The sequence below is a fragment of the Pelobates fuscus genome, chromosome 12 (genome assembly GCF_036172605.1).
Source record: "Pelobates fuscus isolate aPelFus1 chromosome 12, aPelFus1.pri, whole genome shotgun sequence".
Classification (NCBI taxonomy): Eukaryota; Metazoa; Chordata; class Amphibia; order Anura; family Pelobatidae; genus Pelobates; species Pelobates fuscus.
Window position 1 is genome coordinate 102,480,169 of NC_086328.1, and position 23,081 is coordinate 102,503,249.

At 42.7% G+C, this 23,081-nt stretch overlaps 1 protein-coding gene across 1 annotated transcript in view; it reads right to left on the reverse strand.

Moving 5' to 3' along the window:
- The window catches only part of INSC (INSC spindle orientation adaptor protein), a 170,639-nt gene that overhangs the window by 15,659 nt on the left and 131,899 nt on the right, over positions 1 to 23,081 (reverse strand). Inside the window, exons 8-9 of the mRNA XM_063438881.1 lie at positions 7,431 to 7,602; positions 295 to 473 (exon numbers count right to left, since the gene is read on the reverse strand). Coding sequence (XP_063294951.1) covers positions 295 to 473; positions 7,431 to 7,602 — 351 coding nt within the window. The remainder of the gene's footprint in view (positions 1 to 294; positions 474 to 7,430; positions 7,603 to 23,081) is intronic.

Consider the following 23,081-nt stretch of genomic DNA (forward strand, 5'->3'; position numbering starts at 1 on the left):
CACACTGCTCACAAAATTACACACCAATAATATAACACACTGCCCACAACTTTCCACACCAATAAAATAACACAATGCCACACACTGATAAAATAACACAATGCCACACACTGATAAAATAACACAATGCCACATACCGATAAAATAACACAATGCCACATACCAATAAAAAAAGATAATGCCACAATTAAACTAAATCAATCCCCCACTCACAAGGTATACATATCCACACAGTAATATTATTATATTATCTATGTATTGTTATTTTTATAAAATGAAGCATAACTGACTTACTTGATCTCTGGCATAAGATGAATTAACCCTCTGTTTGTCCAAACAAGCAGTCATGAGGATTTTTATGGCATCCATTTGAAGTAGCATTTCACAGGACAGCGTATCGAGAAACGTTATGTTAGCCAACGCAGCTGACGCAAGCAGGAAAACTTCTGCGGATGAGGCTTCCTGGCTCAGCTCTGGGAATTAAAACATTAAAATGGAAGAATATTCATATTGCAATATACGCCAAACCATTCAATATAACAATCGTTTTATCATGATACACATTAAACTATTAATGTTACAATCTCTACTTCGCAACATACACCAAACCATTAATGTAACGATCTTCACATCGCAACTTACACCAAACCGTTAAATGTAACAATCTCCACATCGCAACATACACCAAACCATTAATGTAACGATCTTCACATCGCAACATACACCAAACCATTAATGTAACGATCTTCACATCGCAACATACACCAAACCATTAATGTAACGATCTTCACATCGCAACATACACCAAACTATTAATGTAACGATCTTCACATCGCAACTTACACCAAACCATTAATGTAACGATCTTCACATCGCAACTTACACCAAACCGTTAAATGTAACAATCTCCATATCGCAACATACACCAAACCATTAATGTAACGATCTTCACATCGCAACTTACACCAAACCATTAATGTAACGATCTTCACATCGCAACATACACCAAACCATTAATGTAACGATCTTCACATCGCAACATACACCAAACCATTAATGTAACGATCTTCACATCGCAACATACACCAAACCATTAATGTAACGATCTTCACATCGCAACATACACCAAACCATTAATGTAACGATCTTCACATCGCAACTTACACCAAACCATTAATGTAACGATCTTCACATCACAACATACACCAAACCATTAATGTAACGATCTTCACATCGCAACATACACCAAACCATTAATGTAACAATCTCCACATTGCAACTTACACCAAACCGTTAAATGTAACGATCTTCACATTGCAACTTACACCAAACCATTAATGTAACGATCTTCACATCGCAACATACACCAAACCATTAATGTAACGATCTTCACATCGCAACTTACACCAAACCATTAATGTAACGATCTTCACATCACAACATACACCAAACCATTAATGTAACGATCTTCACATCGCAACATACACCAAACCATTAATGTAACAATCTCCACATTGCAACTTACACCAAACCGTTAAATGTAACGATCTTCACATTGCAACTTACACCAAACCATTAATGTAACGATCTTCACATCGCAACATACACCAAACCATTAATGTAACGATCTTCACATCGCAACATACACCAAACCATTAATGTAACGATCTTCACATCACAACATACACCAAACCATTAATGTAACGATCTTCACATCGCAACATACACCAAACCATTAATGTAACGATCTTCACATTGCAACTTACACCAAACCGTTAAATGTAACGATCTTCACATTGCAACTTACACCAAACCATTAATGTAACGATCTTCACATTGCAACTTACACCAAACCATTAATGTAACGATCTTCACATCGCAAATTACACCAGACCATTAATGTAACGATCTTCACATCGCAACTTACACCAAACCATTAATGTACCGATCTTCGCATCGCAACATGCACCAAAACATTTTAAATGTAACCATCTTCAAAATACACTATACGCCAAACCATTAATGTAACAATCTTCACATTGCAATATATACCAAACCAATAAATGTAAAAATATTTGTATCGCAACATACATCAAACCATTAAATGTAACAATCTTCATGCGCAATATACACCAAATCATTAATTATAACAATCTTCAAAATGCAATACGTCCAACCATTAATGTAACTATCTTCACATCGTAACATACACCAAAACATTAAATGTAACAATCTTCAAAATACAATATACGCCAAACCATTAATGTAACAATCTTTACATCGCAATATAGGCATAACCATTAAATATAACAATCTTGACATCGCAACATACACCAAACCATTAACGTAACAATCTTCACATCGAAACATACACCAAACAAACAAACGTAACAATCTTCAAAACACAATATATATGCCTCGCATACACATCGCAATATTTGCCAAACCACTACATTTCCTGGGTTTCTGAGGCCCCGTACTGTCTCTTTAGCTGGATTTATTTTGGTTAAAAATGAGTGAAGAGCAGACTTATTTCATTTGCAAATAATCTAAATGTCTTTCCCTGATAGATTTGAATTAGCTGAAATAGGATATTTGCATTCAACCTTTAGAAAGCATTATTGTTGTAATGTTAAAAAATAAAACAGGGGAAGAGAGTAAGCGCTAAATAACAAAAAGGCAGCAACCTTATAAGGGAATCCCTCAGAAACCCTTAGAAAATAATAAAACAAAGGAAATAACAGAAAAAGGCTGCGCCAAGGAAAATCAATATATAAATGTCAATATGGAATAGATAATTAGTCCAAATAAAAAAGAAAGTCTTATCTAGAAGGTGCTCCTATGGAGAATGAGAGATCTGTAGATGCTTGGTCAGAGAAAGGGTCCTCGCTGTTCTCCTTCTTGGAAATTCACTCGTATGTAAAAGATAAAACAAATACAAAACAGGATAGTGCAGCACGTCTAATAGTGAAGTTGATAAAATATTAAAAGTTGGTATAAAACTCACATTTGTTAGAGCTATAACTCGCTCTAGTGTAGAAGGCGTACAGCAGTGCAATCCCCGCTTATGGGATGTAGGTAAAATTTCCTCCGTCAGTGGTGTTTTCCACGCTCAAAGATAAAAGAGAGACAACCAATAGTGCTCACTGGGTAAAAATAGTGAATATAAAATACGTAAAAATGGTACTCACAAGAGAGGAGCAGTCCGACTGCTCCTTGAAGATAACGCTGGTGGTATTATCCCCACCTCGGATTACTTGGAGTCCAGGATATTAAAGAATGCCAGGTAACAAAATAACATATAGTGTAAAAAAGATAAATGGCACTGAATAAAAAGTGTCCAAATAATCTTTAATATCTAAAATACACAGTAAAATTTCCACAAACGCGTTTCGCCAATATATTCCATAAGGCATATTCCATATTGTGGAAATTTTACCGTGTATTTTATATATTACAGATTATTTGGACACTTTTTATTCAGTGCCATTTATCTTTTTTATCTTTTTTACACTATAAGTTATTTTGTTACCTGGCATTCTTTAATATCCTGGACTCCAAGTAATCCGAGGTGGGGATAATACCACCAGCGCTATCTTCAAGGAGCAGTCGGTCTGCTCCTCTCTTGTGAGTACCATTTTTATGTATTTTATATTCACTATTTTTACCCAGTGAGCACTATTGGTTGTCTCTCTTTTATCTTTGAGCGTGGAAAACACCACTGACGGAGGAAATTTTACCTACATCCCATAAGCGGGGATTGTACCGCTGTACGCCTTCTACACTAGAGCGAGTTATAGCTCTTACAAATGTGAGTTTTATACCAACTTTTAATATTTTATCAACTTCACTATTAGACGTGCTGCACTATCCTGTTTTGTATTTGTTTTATCTTTTACATACGAGTGAATTTCCAAGAAGAAGAACAGCGAGGACCCTTTCTCTGACCAAGCATCTACAGATCTCTCATTCTCCATAGGAGCACCTTCTAGATAAGACTTTCTTTTTTATTTGGACTAATTATCTATTCCATATTGACATTTATATATTGATTTTCCTTGGCGCAGCCTTTTTATGTTATTTCCTAATGCTAAAAAATGTTTAAATTATATTATTAAATTGTAAAATTATATAAGACTAAACTGTTTGCTTTTTCTGCATTTTATTTAACTAATTTGCATGTTTTTGACATTTGCACTCCTATTAAATGAGGCTGAGAAATATGTTGCCTTTTGTATAAAAAAAGTAAGCAATTTGATTCCCCATTAATAGAAAAGCCGTATTCCTTTTTTAATTCCATCAAACTTAAAAAAAAAAAAGACGGCCAGGCCAATGTTTTTAAACGTAGAACAATGCTGTTTTTTGATAGAGTATGGACTCTAGAGATTTTGTTCCTGAAAAATAGGACTTGTGTTTAGAGTCATTAACTAGAACTAGCGAGGCCTTATACAAACATAATACGCTGCAATTCAAGCTGAATGCATAAAGGGCCCATAATTCCTCTTTTTGCAGCGTATGATTACAGATTAGACACACAAATGACTCTCTGTTTCACTGAAATTGACTATTAGATGTACAAACATTTGCTAACACCATAAATGTAGGCAACTTTGAATTTTTTTTGCCAAAACGTTCCCTAAAGCCGTATACTTCGAGTAAAGCCAATGTTATTTTCACAACTAGCTTAGTGTCAGTAGTTTATTTATGTTTATTTTGTATCTTAACAAGTCTTGGATAGGAAACGCTAAGGTGGCGGAATAATGCCACCTTTTATAGGGTTTCAGCTACATTAACTCTTTGAGCATCTATCCAATATGCAAAGGGTTAAGATCCATGACGAATTATTGAAAAAATAGTCTGAAACTACGATTAGGGAGGTTTTAATAATCAGCAGGATGAATGACTGCCTTCTAATGAAATAACATTGTTATCAATTATTATTATTATTATTAGATGTATATGTGGTTGTTTTGTTTGGTTTTATTTCTTGTCTGTGTTTTTTTTTTTTCCACTCATTCTTCTTGCAATGTGATTCATGCTTGCCCTATATTTAAAATAGATTAACAAATACAAGAAACACCCTAAAAAAGACATTAAAACTGCAAGCAAATTGTAAACGGTAAACAGCAAAGATTTGGGAAATGTAAATCAGTAGTTGGTTAAAACATTGCTGAATCTGAATTATATGGCCAGAAAACAGAATTGGCATACCACTTTTCCCACATTTTTCTTTGGTATTTATTTGCCGTTTGTCCTCCTTTTATTCCATTATATCTATCCTTTCTTTCTTCCCTCGCCTATGTCATTCTTACCAACTCACGTCAATTGCAATATCCGTGTTTCACCAGCCAGCAGGACCGGCCCCAGAAGGAGAGAGATTACACTGAACTGTTATCAAATTCCCCATGGTGTGGTGAGCTGCAGCTGGACTGTGCTTTTTACTATTTGACTATCAGTTGTTTTTATTTTTAATAAATGTTTTTTTGCCTGACACTGGAGTCACAGGAGCATTTATCAGATCCCTCGATCCTCCCTGGGCGAGATAGCTTAGAGTGGGGCTCATACCACTCTACATTTGTGAGTTGCATTCTTAAAGAGACAGTTTATTTTAGTTTAAATTTTAATAATTGTATTGCACTAGGAGTGCTTTCTCTGTTCCCTCCCCCGTACTTTTGTCTCCTTAACTACAGATATCAACTGTACAGTGTAACAGGCTATAAGTATACACACGTATACACCTGGGCTTGTAGACACCCTATAAGGGATCACACTTGCTTGCACTGTATCATCTGTTTGTAAATACTTCTCAACACTTGAGGGGTTCTATACATATGTATGCGCACCAGCACTTTTCGGTTTTGTGATTGTTTCTGTACCTTATTACCTGGGTATATTGTGGGTGCTGGAAACCTATTTATATTTTATCTTAATTTTTTGAGCCAACTTATCCACTGCACAACTTTTCTAATCATCAATGCTTACAGTCTCACTGTTCCCTCCAATGCAGCTCCATACTCTATACCCCCTACCTTCCTGGAAAAACTGTTATACTTGTTATGTCTTCATTATTCCTATATCTATGCCTCTTTTTATCCTCCTATTTAACCAATCCATATTACAATTCTCTTTTATGCTAACCAATTCATCCTTCACAGCCTGCTCAGTCCGATTCCTCCATCAAGCCCTGCCCCACTGTTCCAAAGCAATCTGCCCAACTGTTCCATCGCTAACAACCCAACTGTTCCATAGCATACTACCCAACTGTTCCATCGCAAACTACCCAACTATTACATCGCACACTGCCCAACTAGCATAACATACTGCCCAAATGTTCCATCACATACTGCCCAAATGTTCCATCACATACTGCCCAACTGTTTCATAACAATCTGTCCAACTGTTCCATCGCATACTACCCAACTATTGAATCGCATACTTCCCAACTGTTCCATAGCATACTGCCCAAATGTTCCATCACATACTACCCAACTGTTCCATCGCATACTGCCCAACTGTTCTGCAGCATACTGTCCAACTGTTCTATCACATACTTCCCAAATTTTCAATAGCATACTGCCCAATTGTTTCATCACACCTTATCCTACTCCTCCATCACACCCTGTCCAACTCCTTCACCACACCCTGCCAACTGCTCCACCAAACCCTTGCCAACTGCCCCATCATACTACTCTTCTATTCTAAGAATATCATGTAGCATCACGAACTTCACTGAAATAGTTGCTCTTTGCTTTCAAACTATTGTCTCTACATGTTCACACCCATTGTTGGGCTGAAGACCTGCATCTATCCCCTGTTCGTACTCGCACCTCTGAATCTAATTTTAAAGATGTCTCTAAGGATGCACCATTCCTTTGGATCTTCCTTCCCCACTCCATTAGACACTCACCCAGTCTCTATGCTTCAATAAATCTGTGATATTTCACTTCTTCTAGAAGGCATGTAAATCCCCTCCCCACACGTCAATAACCCACCTTCTCTTCTGCAACTGCCTCTTTTTTGGAAAACTTTGCATTCATTATATACTTCTAGCAATTTACTGTTTCAGTATGTAAAATACATTGTACCCATACCTCTTGTGTCACTTTCAACCACTCCCCTTAGAGTGCAAGCTGGTTTGAGCAGGTCCCTCAGCACCTTCTGTTCCTATACATCTAACATGCCTTGTTGCAAACACTTGTTTGTTAGTTGCACATCTCTGCAGAATGTGTTGGTGCTTTATAAATAATAATATTAATAATAATGTTCTACACTTCTCCTCATTGCATTAAGATTATTTTCTTGCACTTATCTTTCCTCCATCATTTATGACTTGTAACCGCTCCCTATTCTCTGACCTCTTCTTGATGATTTCCATTATCCTGAAACACACTCCCGGTCCGTAGTATCTTTGTATATGCCCCTTCACTCACTTAACAGAGCAGTGACCAATTCCTCCATATTCTCAATGAAGCTGCTGAGATGTTGAGTAAATGTGAGGTGTGGAGATGTGATCTGCGCCACCACAGCCGCAGCTTCCGCTCTGCAAGCTTCACTTTGGGCTTCATCGGTAAGAATGTCCGTTAAACACAGAATTCCATCAACCTGTAATAAAAGAGACCATTTTACAAGATAATCGATATGACTCTTGATAACATAGGTGTCCAGGCATGAAGGTAACTCAATACGAACAGCGGGGTGTGATTGTTGTAAGGAACATTTTCTTAACAGTTTCAGAGCTGGACTTTGAAAAAGTGATTGCAATGTAGCAAAATGTTTGATAGAATATAATTTATAAATAAACTGTAAAATTAGGGAAGTATTTTGTGAACGTATTTGTGAGCAGTTTAATGTGTTCATGAATAGCAGGCCATGGAATTAAAACACTGATGAATTTACAGTGAATGTAAAATTCTAGATTAATTGTTTCAGTAAAAGTGTGGTCTCTGTCTCCCTCTGTGAATTTCTATGTTTGTTTTTTTGATTTTCTGTTTGTGTTGCTGGAGGTTAAAACTGACTTTGATAGTCAGGCCATCTACCATAGTTTTAACTTCCATCAAAATTGGATTCTTTTGCACATCTCCTTAAATTAAATTCAAATTAATAACTGTTTAATTGATTCATTAGTCATGGTTGTTTTGCTTTTAATTATGTCAAGATTAATTATAGTTAGCTTATCCAGAGATTTTAAATCCATTTGACCGTTATTCCATGTGGGATTCCAAAGAGAAATTTATTAATAGAGTTTTTATAATTTCTTTTCTTCATCATTTCAAATAAATCTTCATTCACTATCTCACATCGACCTCTACTACAAAAGTCCAACAATGAAGCTAGCACACGTACATGTAGAAAGGGCATCTAGAAAGTTTCTTTTAAATTAATGAACAAATAGTTGACTATTTTCTTCTATTTTTCAAGCATGAAATGTTAGTTTAAATACACCCTATCCAGCTAATGTTTAGAATGGACCTGATCAGGAAATGGGGGTGATGTGACAAACAACAATGGTAGCGTATTGTAGCAAAAATTCCTCAGATGGAATGAGCAAGCTAAGACTAGGTGTTGTTGTAGCGTGAGGAGCAGAGAGGTCAATGATGAGCCTTTGTTTATTAGAGGTCTTACCAGTAACTATACCTATGGGATTGGTCCTCCATATCGAGAATGGTGGAGAGCTGAAAGGACCTCGTACAAAACCTTGATCTACTTCCTTCTGTAGCAACTCATTGACAGTGTTAGCAAGAGCTGTCTGTAAGTTCTTGCATTCGACTATCCCTGATGGCATAAAAATGATACCCGTGTGAAATCCTTCCGTAAACCCAGCCACCAGAAATTCTACCAGATGTGGTGAGGGGTGGTTGTACAACAATTCCTGTAGCAGTGATATATTGACAGGTAAGGCTTTGGATATAATTTATTTGTGCCCCAAGTCCACCAGCTTGTGGAGGTAAAGGTCAAATTCTTCCCTTCTGTCAGGGTAGACTGAACACACCACGTCCCTATGAATCCCTAATGCTAGCACAAACTCAGGGATAGACAATTTATGATTCAGTCTGAGATCTCTAGGTTTTAAAACTACCGACACGTCGCCATATGCGTATGTCTTGTTTTCCAGGACATCTTGTTAGGCAATAAGAATCGAGAACAGGTTTCCATCCTTTTCCTCCAAGATGTCCTTTTTAATATTGGCTGGCACCATGTGTGCTGGATTAATAATGTGTGGGTTTTTCGGGCCAATTGGGGTATTACCCGATAGGGTGCTGGGGTGAATGGGCGAGTAAGGGGTAACTGGAGCTGATAGAGAACTTGTTTGGAGTCCATTCTATCCAGTTTGTCATTCGACCCAAAGAGGATAGAACTGATGACAAAACAGCCTGTAGGTCGGAAGACTGGCCACTACTAGATCCCTCTCCTGACCAGTCGTTGTCGGTCTGGGTATTTAATAGTTTGTACAAATCCGCTTTCCTAGCTGTAGCCAGATAGAGGATGTTTTTCTTGAGTAGCTCTGCAGTGATCCTTGGGATGGTCCAGGATCTGAGGGATAACGGACTTGCAGTGTCACCCACTTGGCTGTACGATCTGGCTGGCGTACTGGGGATCGATAGTTCTTCCCCACCTCAGGTAGTTGTGACATACTAAAATAAAAATTAGGAGGTTATGCCGGGCTTCTCTTACACTGGCTGGCTAGCTAATGCCAAGCGGCGAAACATTACCTATGAAGAAATGACAGTTGACACCCAGCTAATTGCCAAGCTGCTTGAGAAGCTCTATCAATGAGTTGGCACAATTGGCGTTGCGGCCACAGAACATTGTGGCGGGGTGACGGCCTCTCGATGACTTAAAGAGCATAAGATAGAATGGGTGACTATGATTTGGCCCAATGGGTAAACATACCTCCGAGTGAGGATGGGTGCTGGCCTCGCAGGACCACTACGCTAAGGCATAGAAGGCCTAGAAATAAATTTAACTAGTGGCCTCCTATTCTTAATCAGCCAGTATGAACCTATCTACAAAAAAAACAGCAAGGAATCGGAGGGTAAGATCAGAAATGGGGACTGACGTACCTGATGAACTTATAGAAGGGTGTGAGTTCTGTTGAAGCAGACCTTTGTAATACCTATGAGAGTAATGATAGGCTTGTAATGTTCATATCGTATTGTACCCTATACATATTATTACTGTAAAGATACCTACCGGTATATCACTTGAGCAAAGGTTTAACCGGCACTAAAGGACTTGGCAGAAGCCTTGAATGGCCTAGTACCTAGTAATGTAGAAAATATAACATAAGTACTGTATGTGGGCCAGAATATCAGTAACCACTAACCTATGGGAAATGGTGAATCGTGTAGATAAGAGTGATGTTGCTCAAATGCTGAGCACTTTGTGGGACTGAAACATAAAATGCATCTACATCATTAATTTTACCACATGACAGGAGGCTTCATATTTGCATATGTTTCTTTACTGAAAACTCCAGCAGCATAGAAACAGTAACAACCAATCAGAGAAAAGATATGGTGCCCATAAAAGGCCCTGTCTATGACATCACTTCCTCTTTCTTTGCTGCTCCAGCCATACATCAGGTCAGAGTATTTTACCTCTCTGGTAGATTCTTAATTTACACTGTTTTTTCTGATTGTACATACCACTATATATTACTCTATTTATTGCTAACACCTGCTACCTTGGCCCCCCTTATTCCTGTCCCTTCTCTGTATCCCTCTGTTTTTTCCCACCTTTTATTTCCACCTTATTGCCTGGTATCCGCAGGCGCAACGACTACCCGTGTCGCGCTCGCCTCGCGGACCGGCCCTTTTCTTTTACACAGGGGACTATATGGGGACGGGTGGAGGGAGGCTGGGGTCAGCGTTTGTGTTGCTTTTACCCTTTGCACCACGCGACCGCGATCCGCGATCCGCGACGCACCCTCACATGCGGGCGGCGGCCATCTTGGATCTCGCGGCTCGCGAGATACCCGACGGCCGCCTTCCCTGCTCGCTCGGCGGATCGGGAACTCACCCGACCGCCGGGCTCCACAAGTGTATGCTCTCCCAGTGAACAATGGGAGAGTGCAAGCTGGATTTTCAGTTTTTCCTCCATGTATTCTCTCGATGTATTTTGCCACAGTGCCTGCCAACAGTGTCTGAAGTATAGTGAGACAGCTCAGTGGGCTGATGCTTCATCAGAAGAATACTCATCTCTTGGTGCTCACAGGTTCAATTCCCAGCAGGGCTGACTCAGTCCTTAATTTTATTAATGCATCATATTAAATTGGGTATAAATAACATCCCCCAGTCTGCACTTGGAAACCAGAATATATTTGAATGTCCTCTTTTCTGGTAAAAGATTTTACCAAACAAATAATTACATGCAGGCATTAAAGGAGATACATCTGGATTAACCCCTTCAGGGGTCCCCCGCTCTGGGCACATTCGTTGATTGATGCAATTATTATTTTTTATTCTCATGGATATTCCTCACAGAGTGCCTTACACTGGACGATTATATGTTGAGCATGCACACAATCTATGTATTATTGTGAAGCCATACAATATCACAGTTGTTATACAAACATATACTGTACCTATAACAAGATCAACTATATCACTGCACCCTTCAAAGGGCATACTGTGTTACTGTACCCTACAAAGGGCATACTATATTATTGTACCCTGCAGAGGGTCATATTGTATTACTGTACCTGTTGGTGCAAATTTATGTGGGTGTCCTCTGGATATTTTTTCATGGCACACCACCTGGGGTGACCCCCCAGATATGCATGCAAGGTCACGGCCAGACCAGTACCTTTGATGTGGGTGTCCTCTGGTTTACCACGGCACACCACCCGGGGTGAACCCCGATCATACGCACGGAGGCCTACGCCTCAACTTTACCACTGATTACTACAGACACGTATGGATGTTTAAACACTGCCGGTCAGTTTTACATTAAGGCAACAGTACCATGCCGGATGTGGATTGACAGCTGGATCACTAAGGAAACTGACTGTATTGCGGTGTACCCTTCACATGGATACATAGATGTATACTTACCGTGCCTAGTGTACATATTGAACGTGGGTGTCCTCTGGGTAATTTTTCATGGCACACCACCTGGGATGACCCCCAGATAAGCATGCAATGTTTGTAAGGTGCCAATAATTATGATGTGGGTGTCCTCTGGGTTACCATGGCACGCCACCTGGGATGAAACCAGCCTAATAGACATGGGTCCTGCGGCTGCAGACCTTATGGAGACAGGCCCCACACACCTATATATAATAGGCCACTATAGTTAAAAAACGTGCATACAGCTCTGGCGTACTTTTGTGGTGAACCCGGCTAGCCAGACCAACACCTCTACCAGCCAGTCACGCCTGCACCGCGGCTCTCAGTAGCCAGATTAAACTTATAGAGGTGACCCCTCTACACTTGACATGAGTATTCATACTCTCAGACAAACTAAAGCAGGCAATCCAAACCGTTCTACCTGGGTGATCCCCAGTTCTACCAGGAGCCTAACACCCCTACGTGATGACCCCCACACACTACTCCCACTGACGACCGCTATCTCCCAACAGGACGGGATCGAGTTATGGTGGACACTCTCAACGTTCACACGTTTCTAGACAATGATAAACGCCGCAGTAACGGCCTCAGTGGAGAAGTTTCTGTTATGAACTCTACCCCACACCGCTTGATGGAGGCCTCAGGCCCACAAGCCTTCAAGTCAAAACGGCAAGGGAAGGGCTCCAGACCCCCTACCACCAGGGCCGGACTGGGAATTAAAAGCAGCCCTGGAAAAAAATATTTACCAGCCCCATAATGCATCGCGCCAGCATAGTGTGCAGATACAGAGTTAGAAAAGAGAACTTAAAATTAAAAACTATTACTCCAACGTAAAGAAAAGCACTCATAGGCTTCAAAATAAACAAAAGTGCTGATTTATTTTAAGCAGACGTGCATGTAATTAATGTTTCGGTCCAACTACCTTGACATATTAAGGAAAGCTTGGTAATGGGACTGAAATAGTGAACGTATGTACGGCACAACTGTAAAAAATTGACGTTATCTTATTTATATTGAAGTCCTGTGGGTGCGCGCTTCACTTTAAATATGTTATTGTAAATATAAAAGGCATATTTTTATATTTATATATATATATGTATATATGTATGTATATATATATATATATATATATATATATATATATATGTATATAACTAATACACACATTAATATACATGTCATATACCATTGGAGGATCCAGAGCCTGATCCCGGGAGGGGAAAAAATCCATGTACAATAACCAGTACTGCTCTGTGTAGTGGTTATGGTGCAAGGAGTGCCGGGACCCCTTCACAGAGTAAGAAGTCAAACCGTTTAAAACCCCTTAAGGACACATGACATGTGTGACATGTCATGATTCCATTTTATTCCAGAAGTTTGGTCCTTAAGGGGTTAAGAACAGTTTGACAACTTACCTGGGGTCTGCTGGGATATGGGGCTGTAGTAGGGTATAGGAGCAGTGGTGCAATGTGTGAGGGGTGCAGTGTGTGTGTGAAAGGTTCAGTGTATGTGTGTGTGTGGGGGGGGGTGTAGTGTGTGAATGCGTAGGGTGTGTGGGGAAATGTGTGTATGGGGGGGCTGTGAATGTGTGTGTGGGGGGCTGTAATGTGTGCATGTGTATGGTGTGTGTGTGGGGGTAGTGTGTCTATGGGCCTAGAGTTCACTCTCAACACTGCGACCACCAGGGGAGAGCCTCATGGGGGGGGGGGGGGGGGGAGGAGTCTCCCCTCTCCTTCCCAGTCTCTCTCTTCCCCCTCTGCCTTTCTCCCCCTCCCCTTGTGTGTGTCTCTCCTTTCTCCCTCTGTTTCTCTCTTCCCCCTCCCCTTGTGTGTCTCTCTCCTTTCTCCCTGTCTCTCTCTTCCCCCTCCCCTTGTGTGTCTCTCTCTTCCCCTCTGTCTCTGTCTCCCCCCCTTTCCCTGTGTCTCTCTCTCCCACACATCTCTCTTCCCCTCTGTCTCTTTCTCCTCCCGTTCCCTGTGTCTCTCTTCCCCTCTGTCTCTTCCCCCTTCTCTCCCCCACATATCTCTTCCCCTCTGTCTCTCTCCCACCTTCCCATGTGTCTCTCTCTCTCTCCCCCACACATCTCTTCCCATCTGTCTCTCTCCCCCACATATCTCTTCCCCTCTGTCTCTCTCCCCCCTTTCCATGTGTGTGTCTCTCTCTCTCTCCCCCACATATCTCTTCCCCTGTCTCTCTATTCTCCCCCCTCTGCCTATTTCTCCCTCCTTTCCCTGTGGCACTCTCCCTCCCCCTCTGTCTCTCTGTTCTCCCCCCTCTGTCTCTCTATTCTCCCTCCTTTCCCTGTGGCACTCTCCCTCCCCCTCTGTCTCTTTCTTGCACCCTCCCCCTCTGTCTCTTTCTTGCACACACACACCCATTCTCCCTCCCCTTCTGTCTCTTTCTTGCACCCCCCCATTCTCCCCCCTCTGTCTCTTTCTTGCACCCCCCCCCATTCTCCCTCCCCTTCTGTCTCTTTCTTGCCCCCCCCAATTCTCCCTCCCCTTCTGTCTCTTTCTTGCCCCCCCCCAATTCTCCCTCCCCTTCTGTCTCTTTCTTGCACACACCCCTCCCCCCATCTGTCTCTTTCTTGCCCCCCCAATCTCTCTTTCTTGCCCCCCCCAAATCTGTCTCTTTCTTGCCCCCCCAAATCTGTCTCTTTCTTGCCCCCCCAATCTGTCTCTTTCTTGCCCCCCCAATCTGTCTCTTTCTTGCCCCCCATCTGTCTCTTTCTTGCCCCCCCATCTGTCTCTTTCTTGCCCCCCCCCATCTGTCTCTTTCTTGCCCCCCCCATCTGTCTCTTTCTTGCCCCCCCCATCTGTCTCTTTCTTGCCCCCCCCAATTCTCCCCCCCAATCTGTCTCTTTCTTGCCCCCCCACCCTCCTACCTGAGAGGAGTCAGGGGGGGGCAGCGTGTTCCACGATACAGCCTCGCCGGTCCGGCGGCACTTCTAATGCTGGGGGCTGAGCCTGAAGGAGGAGGGAGGAGCATGTCTCTGTACCATGCTCCCTCGCGGTTCCTGTGCTGTGAATTGTGGGAACCGCGAGGGAGCATGGTACAGAGACATGCTCCTCCCTCCTCCTTCAGGCTCAGCCCCCAGCATTAGGAGTGCCGCCGGACCGGCGAGGCTCCCGGTCCGGCGGCTCCAGCGTGCAATGCGGCCGCCGGCCGACCGGCCTGCCGGCCGGCCCCCTCAGAGTATGTGCCACCGGACCGGCCACCCGGTGGCACATACATTGCCAGAGCAGCCCCCAGGTGCCGCGGCCCACCGGGAAATTTCCCGGTATCCCGGTGGGCCAGTCCGGCCCTGCCTACCACTAAGGTCAAGGGCAAGACGCCCATCGAACAGACCAAATAAGCGGAACACCTGGAATCCAAACCCCGTCCGCCACAATCTTCCGACAAAGAAGACTATTACCCACCACGTACGTTGGACATGGTAGATGAGACAGCTTACCATCTGAGGAAATGGAACGGCAAGACCTTCCCCACACTTCCTCGAAGTACGTTAGGGAAACCTTACTCTGTGACGGCGACTGAGGCAGAGGTAACAGTAGTCGGCACTAAACCAGAGTAGCCGAAGAACGAACACTATTGGCTGCACAACCCTCGAGGGATGGAAGGATGCGCACGCCTCAAGACAGAGTACCCCAGGGTACACAACTCAACCCTACCTCCTCAAAAGAATGGGCTCAATGCTCGATATGTCTCCTGGGCAACGTAAAGGACGCACTATACGCCGACAGACGCAAATCTGTACTGGGCCGCATCAACAACACACTAAAGCACATGGCCTACTATTCGAACGTAGTGTTCATTGCAGTACTCAAGGAACACGTGAATTTACTCACCACGCTAAATTAACCCGGACCTCGCTAAAACAAGTCTTCCACACCCCTACGGGCAAAGGTGTTTCTGGGAGGACTGGTCGGTAGCGGAACCGAGCCATCAGCCGCTTCTGGGCGACAGGTTCCAGATCGTATACACAGTCCTCATACTTCTTCCATCTACTACACTAGACAGTACCAGGCTATGTCATAGAGTTTTTATCACAGCCGTTCAGGTCCTTCACCCCCATTACGCACACTGGCGGAACAGGAACGCCTCGTGGACAAGAAAACCCGCACCCTTTTCAGGAGGGGCGCAATTCAACATGCACTGGAAGGGAAGGCTTCCTCAACAAATTTTCCTCGGTCAAGACGAAGCCAGGAGACTACATCAATGGAACTCCTACATGGTATACAATGCTTCAGGATGGAGGAAACTCGTCTACAAGACCTCCTAAGCGATAAAGCCTGGTTTACACATCTGGACCTCAAGGACGCGCTGGTCAGTGCCCGTTGCCCTGGACTGCCGAAGTCTCCTTCCGATTCCAATGGCGAGGACAAACACAGCAGTTTACGACTCCGTGGTGCTCGCGAAGCTATTGTAACCAGTGAGGGCACACATCCGTAAATTTGAGCATGCGATGCCTCGTATACCTGGAAGACTTGCTGATTCTTTCCGAATCCAGGCTACGTTTGCGGCCGGATTTGTCATTCACTTTCGGGACTCCATGGGATTTTTGTTGTACACAGACAAAGACCGCTTCTCCATCTGCATCGGGCCAGTCCCTCGGTTTCGACATCGGCTTGGAGGACTACATTCCGCGTCCGTCTACGGCAAAGAGCGCCTCTATGAGGATAACTGTTGGACACGCTCTAAGGTTGGATGCGTCTCCTCTCAGGATACTCGCTGGATTGTGGGATTCCTCCCCTCCTCTCCTCCTCCATACATGCGATATTCCCTGGCCCACTACACTACAGGGCCATGCAACGACTGATGGTGAGTTACGTACGCGCCGATCACTCATACGACCACTGGATCCCTCTGTCAGCGGAAGTGAGGATGGAATTTCGATGGTGATTACTTCACATACAACTTGGATTGGCAAAACCATCTTTGACTCTTCCTTCGGACACGGGACGATGGATGAACCCCTGCTAACGTGACCCAACCATTCTCCACAATAGCAAGGGTGTTTCGATACACACACACCCACAAGATATCGCTCCTGCTCATGGCACCCTCGGGCAGGGCCAACCGTGATTTCCTGGATCGCCCGGAGATGTCTCGCGAAGACCCTCTACTACTCCCTACCTTCCCTCTACTTCTGACGGGACCTCGAGGGGAAGCCCACTCCCTTGTCATGGAAGGACGACTGGCACTAGTTGCCTGGACGGTTTCAGGGGCTCCTGGTCAGTTCACGACCTATTGCATCAACTAAGACCTCCTATGGGACTCATAGGCTCCCGGCACCAGGGAAGGCTATATTTTGCCTGGTCGGCCTGGAATGATTGGTGGGATACTGATCCCTTTACCGCACCTGTCCCACTGATCCTCAACTTTCTGTCACACCTGGTCTCGTTGGGTCGGTCATATCGACCCCTCAACGTGATCAGATCCGCCATATTGGCGGCGTACGTTCCGGTACAGGGCAGACCAGTGGATCAAGAGACACTGGTTTGTCGACTACTACGGGGTGCCGAATTGCCGAGACCCCGGCACGCAAATATTCACGCCTCTGGCAGGTGGATGTGGTGCTGAGATTCCTTCGGGAATGTCTGGACAATCTTTGTTTGTCACTGAAGCAACTTTCAGCCAAACTAGTCCTCTTATTAGACCTCGCCTCATTTAGACGGTGGCGGATGTTGGGGCCTGCGATATGGATGGTTTCTCCACCACGCCAGGCGGGATTACCTTACCATGTCGAAACGAACTAAGTCGGATTTCGTCTTCAGGGTCATACCCATGCTTTGTGTCAGACGCCACACTATGCGTGGTCAGAACGCTAATAGGGTACACCAATATCTCTACCCCATTCGATGTTTTTTGTCTCTAACAGGCGTCGAACCTTGTTTCGGAGCCACTCGGTCAGAGGAACGGCGGCCTCGCAAACCTGTTCGGCCGATGCTTCCCTAGCCGACATTATTCGCTGCGTGGACTGAGCGCGAGAGAGTACGTTTAGAACGTTCTCTTTTCGGCAAACATCTCATGCTTCCTTCACATTGGTCAATTCAAGCTTTAAAAATGCAAATATGAAGCCTCCTGTCATGTGGTAAAATTGAAGATTATACTAGCTTTAGTGTACTAATAATCTTAATTTTAGTAATGACAGGAGGCGAATATTTCCCACCCTTTGGATCCCGCCCAGGTGAGTTGTACTATACAGATTGTGTTTCAGTGTTCAGGAAGACATGCATGTTATGATTGTATTACCACTTAGGAGTGTATATGTTTAGTACTGTATATTTGAATTCCTGGTCTTACTCATTGCACTATATGCTTTCTCCTTATCACATGTCTTAACTAGCAAGTTTATTTAAGTATTGATAGATTCACAGTCTAATATCCTCTGGAACATCTTGCAGGTTTTCGTAATGTTTACGGTATACGGACATGTTACCACTCCAGAAACCTTTCACCTTTTTCTTTTCTTTCAGCACGAACGTCTTCTCTACGGGACAAAGTCTCATCTTCCATACCGTTTCACCATGGAATTGCCGGAGTTGTTTCTCTACTACGTTTGTTGAACTGTTAACGGACTATGTTTATGTTTGTTGTGGTTATCATTCGCTTCAAAGAAAGAGGAAGTGATGTCATAGGGCCTTTTATGGGCACCATATCTTTTCTCTGATTGGTTGTTACTGTTTCTATGCTGCTGGAGTTTTCAGTAAAGAAAGATATGCAAATATTCGCCTCCTGTCATTACTAAAATTAAGATTATTAGTACACTAAAGCTAGTATAATCTTCAATTGCATACCTATAACACCCACCTAACTGCCACCCAGAGAGTAAATCAAGTATGGTAGGTATATAACCGTACCTATTGTATGAACAAAAGAGACCTGGATAGACTTGAGTAGTACAACAGAAATACCTAGAAAAGGAAACGTAATGGCAGGTTTATTAATGAGTTATATATATATATATTTATATATGTTGTAGCACAATAATAGGAGCTCTTTCCAACCCTTTGGTTACAGATCAAGAGATAAATAATTAACAAATAGAGGGTAAAAAATGATAAGCAGTAAAAAAATATAATCTATATTTTTATATATATATATATTGTTTATTGTATATATTGTATACATATAGATTGTTGTTTACTGATCCTCTTTTTTTCCTTCAATTGCTCACTTAAACTGTGAATCAATTCAAGATTTAGTGACTGTTCCCGAGCCATCAATCATCTTTTTTCCCCATCAATCATTTCTTTTTTTTGGTGCCAAGGTTGGAATTCAGAATAACAACCTCAAACCGAACATGTTCTGCATTGCGCGGTTCTTTTTGTTCATTATTTGACTGCATTTCGGCTCAGATTTTACCCAATAGGCTCCGATTTGGCCAAATTTCAGTTTGATACAAAACGAATCACCAAGTTTAGTATAAAACAGATATAGTCTGTGGGTGCCAGAGTTCCATTCATTTTTTAATTGTTTGTAATTGCTTTTAGCTTGCTGACGGTTCCAGTAAATGCTATTTAACCCTGATAAAACCCATCACTGGCAATAAGGTAATTATCACACCGAATCCTTTACTGTGAATTTTAACATTCGTTATTCTGTATGCTTTTCAGAGGAACAGGCATGAAATGTCACAGGAGAAACTGATATTGAACAGAAAAATCAATTTGGGGGGGGGAAACAATTCTCTGGGAGAGACAAAGGAGCCACTGTTGGCATTAATTTTAGACACATAAACTAAAATTGGTATATTTCAGATTTACACTGTGAAAATCATCAATTACTGCTGATGGTTCTTGACCAAATTCATAGAAGCGTGACGCCTTCTGCTGACTGTGTCACTATTACCCCCATCTGTTATTATAATCAAAGAGGTTTCGATTACAAATTCTCTGAATTAGAAGGTGTCAGGGTTCTGAATAATTAATGGCAGACGACATATGCATTGACTAGAATTTTTTTTATAAAAAGAGAAAACGAGCCCCGGCCTATTGCTGGATGGGGAGCTGTCATTTTATGTAGTAATAATGGGCAAACAGCTTACTGGGTAACTTGTCGTCTAAAGAAGGTCAGGCATAAAGATGTTCTGTACAAGAGCGCATTTTGTTTACTCTGGGCTTTTTTTTTGAGTCACATGAAACAAACAAACAGATTCTATGTGCGAGTCACAGGATGCCTGAATACACAAAAAAGATTGGATATTAAAAAGAGCCGCAGCAACTGACTTGTACAGTAAATAAATAATGTATCTGATCACGAATCTAGGTGATGATATATATATATGTATCTGTCCTTTGCGTTAATGGGATGTACCTTTGAAAAATTTTGTAAGCTTGCATTTTAGGCTCACGTTTTTCTGAGCATTACCTCTAATGATGTCTCCCTTCTGTCCCAACGAAGTGTAAAGCTTAGATAGACTGTTTAAAAAATTCTCTTTCAGAAAATAGAGTAAAGGAAGACCAAGTAAATTTTTGTACAGCAACTCATGTACTGGTTCTCATGGAGGGATTTTATTAAATAGAGAGTTGTTATAAGTCAGAAACCGAAGCGGATTATGTGAAAATTTTGCCAACTCGACTTTAACCCAAAAATGCTTATTAGGTCAACACAACATGTTCTTTAATGGACAGACTCCTACAATGAGCTGTTGATTCACACATGATTTGCATTTGTATGAGTTTTATTTGAATCTTGAAGACCATTAAATTTAATGTGAAGAGGACCGTGTGTATAATTCGGAAAGCGCAATCTACAATATAAGGATTACTTTTATTGTAAGAAAACTAAGTTTTCGTGTGTATTTTGTAGAAACACATCATTCTGGAGATGTTGTTACCTGCTGGGAACTAGTCCCCAACATTTACCATCTTTTTTTCTCAAGTACATGATCCTCACTTTACATCTCCACAGCCTGGACCACTGCACTACTTATTGAGGGAACAGTTACTATGCTGTTCCTCGCATGTATTACATCAGATTTAAAAGAGTAGTAGTGCCAAACTAAAGGGCATGATCAGTAGCAGAACTAGAGAAGGCCCTGGTGCAAGAAACGTTTTGCCCCCCCCCCCCCTCTTGCGCATGGACATATACACAAAGACCGCCACACACATACATACTGGGACAGATATACACTGACACGAAACCTATCTCTGGTGGGACTTGAACCCCTGTTACCCACTTTCTGACTCACATTGTTTGCTGTGCCACTGTAGACCCAGCTTTCCTGGGAAGACGCCAGTGAGTTTGTGGTTATTTCTAATCTAATTATTGCATATTTTGTAGGGTGCCGTTGGGTAATCCAGGTGCTGCCCTTCTTGCTGATTATTTACAGGAAGGTGAGCCAATCATGTGCAGGTCTCCCTAGTTAAAGAGAGCTCTCTGGCCGCTCTGGATCCTTTTGAGGTTCCTGAGCCTTTAATGTGTTTGTCCTGTACTGAGTTTCTGTTATTGACTATAGTGTATTTGGGATTTGTGCTGCCCTAGGCATGTAGGAACTCGGGCACCCCCTAATTTACATTTGTCCCACCCCTTTCTGTCAAGGCCACACCTCTTCCTGTTAAAGACTAACAGACATTTTGACTGACAGAAACACACTCTCAGATACACTGACATACACACACTCACTGATTTGACACAATCTGACAGACACACACAATCACTGACTCACTCACAGACACACACTGACAGACACACACAATCACAGACACACACACACTCACTCACTGACAGACACAGACCCACCCACAGACACACATACACTGACAAGCATACACAATCACTCAGGCACACACACACACATTCACTGACAGACACACACACACTCACTCAGAGACACACACATGCAATCATTCAGACACACAAGCTGCCTCACAGACACACACACTCACAGACAGACAATAACAGACACACACAATCACTCAGACACAAACACACATTCACTGACAGACACACACTCACTCACAGACACACACTGACAGACATACACAGTCACTCAGACACACAGGCTCCCTCACAGACACACACTGACAGACATACACACACAAACACACACACTCACTCACTCACAGACACACACTGACAAACATACACACATTCACTGACAGACACACTCACAGACACACACTGATAGATATAAACACACACTGACAGACATAAACACACACACACATTCCCCCCTTTTCTCCCCCACTCCCCCCCTCCCACCCCCCCCCCCCCACCCCCCAACACATACAATTTGTAAGTTTAATTTAAATCCACCCAGCCTTTCTACCTTTGGGAGAGCTGGATAGATTTTTTTTACCTGGGGTCCAGTGGGGCTGCTGACTGGGCTGTTTGGGCAGGTGTGCAGGTGTGCAATCAGGCGGTTGGCCAGTTGAGGTCCAGGCGGGCATCATGTTACATCATATTTCGGCTCCCGGCATCACTCTGCATCACTCCGCGGCGCTGAAAAATCAGCGCTCCCTCGCCGCCTGCATGGACCCCCTGGGCATTTGGGGGCAGCGTTTTTTTCTGCCCCCTGGAAAGTGCCGCCCAAGGCAAATGCCTTGTTTGCCTTGCCACAAATACAGCAGTGGTTATTGACCCAGCTTATTCTTTGCCAATTCTTCATCTCTTGTCTTTTTTGTATGAGATCTGGATTCTATGATTACTCTGTTTGTATATCATGTTGTTCATGTACTTGCCCCAGTCCTTAATCCTGACTCCTGTTCGTGTATTGAACCAGACTTGTTCATCTTCCTGTTCCAGTCCATAATCCTGACTTTGCCCTGTAATGACTTGTTCCTATACCAGCCTGTATTCTTTTTGTCCAATGCAGTTTTATTTTTATTTATTTTGGGTGTTCCACTCGAGCCTGAACTATTTGCCTAGTTAGTCCTGTTAGTTCCTGGTTCCTGCTTTACGCTAAACCTGGTGACTCTATTCTCCGGTAGTTTGGCTCTCCATATCCAACTCTCTTTGTCTTTGTTAGGTCGCCGCCTCTTGCCTTGCTGAGGATCCTCTGGCAAA